This window comes from Heterocephalus glaber, unplaced genomic scaffold (genome assembly GCF_053883595.1).
Source record: "Heterocephalus glaber isolate CG9 unplaced genomic scaffold, H.glaber_assembly_v1.0 deba00001428, whole genome shotgun sequence".
NCBI classification, from domain to species: Eukaryota; Metazoa; Chordata; class Mammalia; order Rodentia; family Bathyergidae; genus Heterocephalus; species Heterocephalus glaber.
Genome location: NW_028258293.1, coordinates 29,162,666 through 29,168,665, shown reverse-complemented (window position 1 = coordinate 29,168,665; position 6,000 = coordinate 29,162,666). Strand labels below are relative to the sequence as shown.

At 40.1% G+C, this 6,000-nt stretch overlaps 1 protein-coding gene across 5 annotated transcripts in view; it reads right to left on the bottom strand.

Moving 5' to 3' along the window:
* Positions 1-2,656: 2,656 nt before the first annotated feature.
* Positions 2,657-6,000, bottom strand: part of Pold3 (DNA polymerase delta 3, accessory subunit) — a 47,646-nt gene continuing 44,302 nt past the window's right edge. For 4 of the 5 annotated variants that reach the window (XM_004863238.4, XM_087211329.1, XM_004863240.4 and 1 more), the window contains one exon: positions 2,657-4,852. In XM_004863238.4, the coding sequence (XP_004863295.1) occupies positions 4,650-4,852 (203 nt within the window). In that variant the 3' untranslated portion in view covers positions 2,657-4,649. Of the gene's footprint in view, positions 4,853-4,888; positions 5,622-6,000 lie in introns of those variants that run through there. The other variant, XM_021243183.2, reaches the window with a different exon arrangement.

Genomic DNA, 6,000 nt, shown 5'->3' with positions numbered 1-6,000 from the left:
TAATTCATGTCTTGCTGCCAGTTGGCTTGAACCATCAGTGGTACATGCATGACTGTCCCATCAGGAGTCTTTTTATTAATTTTATTAGTAAAAAGACCAATAAAAGTGAGTATATAAATAGTATATAAATGAGTGAAATTCAAACAGCTAAATAAAATCCACCCAAATGGTTACTCTCTCAGCAGTTTGTCTTAGATCTTTCACTCTTCTTCACATAGGATTGACTTTTGCCCATTATGATTATCTCAATTCTTTTCTGAATTAAGTCCCTCATCTACCACTCATCTAAACAGTTTCAACTGCTACATCATGTTATTTAGTGTGTACATCCTGTCCTCTAAAATGGTAACTTCCAGATTCTTGCAATCCCAAGTATCTTGTCCTAGACTAAACATAGCTAGCATTCAACGACTGCTTAATGTTCTGGGTTTGAATGATCCAAAGCAGACACTAAATAAAGTGGTTTTTCCATTCTTCAAGAGCAGTCCAGGAAAAGACATGCCATATGGAAGGAGAACTTGGAGAATGCAAGCCTAAAAGACCTAAGAGAGAAGCTAAAGGAGGACTAGCCACGAACTTTGAGCATTAAAAAAGGTGGAGAGAGCCAAGAAGAGGCCTCAAGAAACAAGGAGTCTGGCAAGGGCAAAAGAGAAAAATAAAGGAGAGTAGGGAGTCAGACAATTTAGGGTTTGAAATGGAAGGGGAATTCTAGAGTTAAGGTAGGTTCTGATCCAATGGAAAATTATTGGACCAGAAGTCTCACCAAGTTTCTTTGGCTAAGGAGACTGGGTGGCAATCTGTGGGTGGCCCACACTTAAGAACACAAAAAGCTGGACACACATACAAATAGAGAGAAGTGTCATGCAGCAGGGAGTAGCAAGAGTCAATTCTAAATGTAGTCATTTGGGTACAGTGTGCCCTTCAGAGAGGGCATGGTGACAGCATGGGCTAATTTACAGAGCTGCCAGGGCAATAACTCAGAAAGCAATACTGTCTCCTCACAACAAAACGAGGCAGCCCCTGAATGTTTCATGGTGGTAAAAGCTGCATTACAGCATACTGAGATCCCGGAACCAATGAAAGAAGACAAGTTTACCAAAACGAGTCTTGACACAGAGTACGTTTCTGGCAAATGCATTATTAGGCACTCATTCTACTCATGTCCTGAAGAAACTATTTAGTTTCCTTATAAGGTCCTTCTCTTCAGCTCTCCCCTGTATAAAAACGAATGCCTTCTTAAAGAAACAAGGATAGAAAAAGAACTTTTCCACTCATTGCCCCACTCCCTCAGTGTTTTCAGGGAGGTGAGTGGAGGCCTGTATCTCTGAGTGTCAGAGAACTAGCAGCTTTTGAAATCACTTTTTAAAAATTGATTCTGCTAAAGAAACCCAAGTTAATGGAGGAAGGGAAAGAATGCAAATTCTTATGCTGCTTGCCAGAACTAAGCAGTGTTGTTTTAACCATGACAGTTATCTTTTATTCTGCTAGAACGTTAATACTATGTACTAGCCCTAAGTTACAATGTGCATGTATGGGAAGAAGCAGTATCATAGTATACAAAAATCACAGTAAATTGCCAGCTGTCACTCTTAACTGAGAATCAATTTCTAAATGTGTCTTAAGCACTAAGTGTGCTTAAAATTTCTCACTTGGCCTCCTTACCCACAGGTCTAATCTAAACTCACTAGGACCTAAACTTCACTTCTCATACATTTCTCTCCCTATTTTCAAATTCTACAGCCCCTCCCTCTTCCCACCATGCTTCCCTGCCTGGAATATCCTTTCCACTCCTCTTTGTTTGGTGAAATCCTAGTTATTGTGCTAAGAATTTGCTTGGTTTCCACTCCTCCATGAAGACTGCTTTGATACGCACCCTCCTAGGAACTCTTGGAGGAGCCTGTGCATATCTGTCACTCCAGTCATATATGGCACTATAATTTCATTGTCTTATTTCTTCTGTTAGATCCTGAGGACAAGAGACAAAGTTTACAGTTTCTATTATATCCTCTAGTGCCCAGGCACTAGTACATAGTGATATGCAGTCTTTCAATGAATAGTAAATTTTGTCATCTACAAATCTTTCAATTAAAAATCCCACTCTTTAAAATCTTTTATAAAATAACTACCTTTCCCTTTTGACCAGCCAGGATGTCTCTGTGAGCATATCACTTGGGGTCATATCCTTGGTAATATTCCAGGAAGCTGGCGGGTGACTGTACCATTTATGACATCAGAAAGGAAGCTAACATCTATACAGCAACTATGTGCCTGCCACAATGTACCAAATTTATGCTACACATACATTACTTCAGTTTTGACAACCGATAGTAGCTCATTTTAGTTCTTTTTTGTTAAAGGACCTGAGTCTCAGAAATTTCCTAAGGTCACAAAGCTAGCAAGTGATGAAGCTAAACTAATACAATGTGCAAGATCAGGACTAGATTTTCTTTTAAATGAACTAAAAAACGAGGTTGGCTGGAACTAAGATTTCCCATAGGACTGAAAAAAATGAAGGCAGCAAATATCTTGTCCATCGCAGACTATGGGTATGCAGTTCTAGCAATATAAACTGAAAAGCAGCCTTGTTCCCGTTCAGAATTGAGATGATTGCACACACTGCTGCTGGCCTGTCAAATAAGACTCATCAGACATTCGGTTTGAAGCATCACTTTAAAACAACTCAAATTTATTTAAGTCATGTGGATAACATGGTACAGTCCTGTATAAAAAAAAAGTCACCACTCAATACTCACTAAGCCTCATAGACAGCTCAGAGTTAGGAAGCATGATGGCAGAGATCACAGGACTTGCATTTTCCCTTCAGAGTTGGAATTCCAACTCGCACCAGATTTTTCCAATTCAAATTCAGTTTTATTAGCGATCCTAGCATAATAATTTTTTTAAAAAAAGACTGGATTGTTGCTTTTTAATTTTCCATTCCTATTTAGAAAAAAATGTCTAGAGGCAATGACAAAAATAACCATTTAAAAAGGATTCTTCTCCAGAAGTTTTTTGTCAAGCTTTAAGTCCAGGCTTTCCACTCTTTTTTCATTTTAAATAGAAAGGGTTTTGGAGTATGTCAACCTTTACTCAGCTTGCTACACAAAACCTCTGCCTTCTCAATCCTAGACATAATGCCAGGACCAAGCCTCTGGTCTTTTAATGAAGTCCATACTCGGTTGCTAAAGAAGCTTGTTTGAATCCCAAAGTCAGTTACAGTCCTAACCTTCAACAGTAGACACCCGACTGCATCACTTATGACATACACCAGGCTGAGGCGGAAGAAGTGGGTCAGACATCCTTTATCTGCTATGGGTGAGTTACGTCAGCAGTTGAGCCTGTGTTCCCTTCCCCAGAGCTCACTGTGCAAGCTCACTGCCACACCACCTCCACGCACTGATCTGCCTGTTCAGCCGTAATGGGAGTTGCTTGAAAGTTATCAGAATAAATGATTTTCCACAAGTATGTACTAAGGAAAATGTACGTACTGTTTCGACCTACTAATCACTCAGCCTCTCCATTTCTTCTTGGGATACTTGTACTGTTAGGCAGATGAGGAGTTGAAAATACAAAGGAGCAACATCTGTGTATAAATATGTGCCCCAAGTTCTTCATTAATTACCTTCCTTAGAAACTGCTGTTTCTGAACATCTCATTTCCTTGAGAGGGAGAAATTCTCTATAATGTTGTACAATGCATGTAGAAACACTTTTTTGTTTTTCGTACCAGGGATTGAACTCAGGACCTTGGACTTGTGAGGCAGGCGCAGTGCCACTGAGCTAAATCCCCAGCCTTGTAGAAACACTTTTTAATCTTTATCTCACTGTACAGCTTTCACTCTCGGGTACTGACAGTAGGGCAGCAGGAAACCACAATGCCATAGTATATAACTCCTCCTGTCAGCAACATGACAGCTCCTCTATCATCCATGCTGACTCTAAGTAATTTCTGGTGAAGCTGGATACATCATTAAATTTCTATTTGTGCTTTGCCTGAGGTTGTCCCTAACTACTAATAGCAAGCAAAGTTCTAGAGATTTTGTGAAAGGGGCAAAACATAAGCCATGTCCTGGTCTCCAGCCAGGTGTCGGTGTATTCTATAATGGAGAAAGAGGATTATGTGAAGATTTTTGTTTTACCTTTTAGTTCAACCAAGATTTAAAAGATTTACAAAAAACAGCTTTATGGGACTAAGGGACAGAAGTATCACAGTAGGGAAAGGAGGTTGGGGACAGCAAACATATCCAGTAGAATTCAGGGATAAAAACATCCATATAAGTTCACAGAACACAGAGGAACCTGACAGAATCTTCCTGAGCTACGGTAAGAGGGTCAAGGCAAAGGGTAAGTAGGGCACAGCGGGTAATTCTGAACTTGTTCAAATTTAATTCTGTAGTGAATTCTTCTAAGTTTGTGCTTTTAAAATGTCATTAAGAAGGTAACAGCTTTTTAAATATTCTTTTGCCTTCTGTTTCCAGGTGACTTAGAGTAAAAACTGTAGTAGTATAAACTTCACAGGATAGAACAGTTTCTTGATGCAGTTGAGGCAATTAGCTAGATGACAGACGGGCTTACACAGTAAGTGAGAGTCTATACTTCTTGGCCTTTCCTTTGACCACTCTAAGTCTCTGACCTACCAGAGGTGGCAGTTTATTTCCTCTGGAAGAAGCCAGTAATGGACACTTGTCTGTTGGCTTTGCCCAGAGCAGCAGCCCCTTTCTTGAGACTCTTTCGTTCCTCTTTGGGCTCTTTTTTCACAGTCATGGCAGGGGATCTGTGTCCAGAGGATGTCTTTGTCTTAAACTCCTCTTCACTGTCTGTGCAAGATTCACTCTCGTAGAATTTTTCAGTCACTAGAATATAAGAAAGAAAGGGGACATGAATGGGTTTATCAGGAGAATAAGGTATCTGTTCACTTGACACTGCATCTTTTTTCCTAGTGGAGATCACATCTAGTCTTGGGTAGAAAGTATGTGGGATTCTGACCTCTCACAGCCTCTAGGTAGGGCTGAGAATTAATTCTTCCTCCCTCATTGCTATGTCATGGCATTAAATGAGCTTTTTTCATTTTCATTAATTGCTCAAATCCTTTATTTGGGTCCTGGTTTACGCTAGCTAGCTTTCTGAACTCTATATCTGGACTGCCTGTATCTCAAACACCTACTTATAACACCACACTTTGACTAGCTTCTGAGTCTTATCTCCATGACTCATGGTGCTTGCGGACCGCCACTGCCGGTTTTCCTGATCTTAAATCTTTGGCCTACCAGAGCGCCACGTTGCCTGGAAAGACTCACTGCCATGGATCCCCTTGGCTAGCACTATCTGATGTCACCTACTCTCTGCACATCTTAAGTACAGGGAGTTGAACATATCACACCAACTTCCAGTTGTTAGTTCTGAATGATTACTAATTATCCCAAGATTTAGTAGTAGTCTACATCATAAAGATAATTCCCACATAGATGATGCACTTGGTACCTTTTCTTTGTTGTTGTTTGGGTTTTTTGGGTACCGGGGATGAACTCAGGGCCTCGTGCTTGCCAGGCAGGTGCTGTGCTGCTGAGCTAAATCCCCAGCTCCACACACTTGGTAGTTTTGAGGAAACTATCTGAATCTGAGCTATGGAAACAGAATCCAGCAATGTTTTAACAAGCGCTCCAGGTGATTCTGTTCCATGCTAAAGTTTGAGAGTATATACATGGCAGACTACATATTAAAACACAAATATATTTAATTCTAAAGCCTATGCCTTTTGAAAATTTGACTAATATATTAGAAAAAATTATCAATAATTAGGATTTGATAAAGTGAGAAACGAAGTTACCAGTTTTCTTATTCCCTAATAGCTAAAGCCATCAATTGCCTTTCCTCTGTCATTAAAACTATCCAAACCCTTTCCAAAGGGAAATTTGGAAAAAAATTAACAATGAGCAGTCCTTATGTGCAGTCTCCAAAGGGCCCAGGCAGAAACAGTGGTTTCCAACCATGACACAGAGCT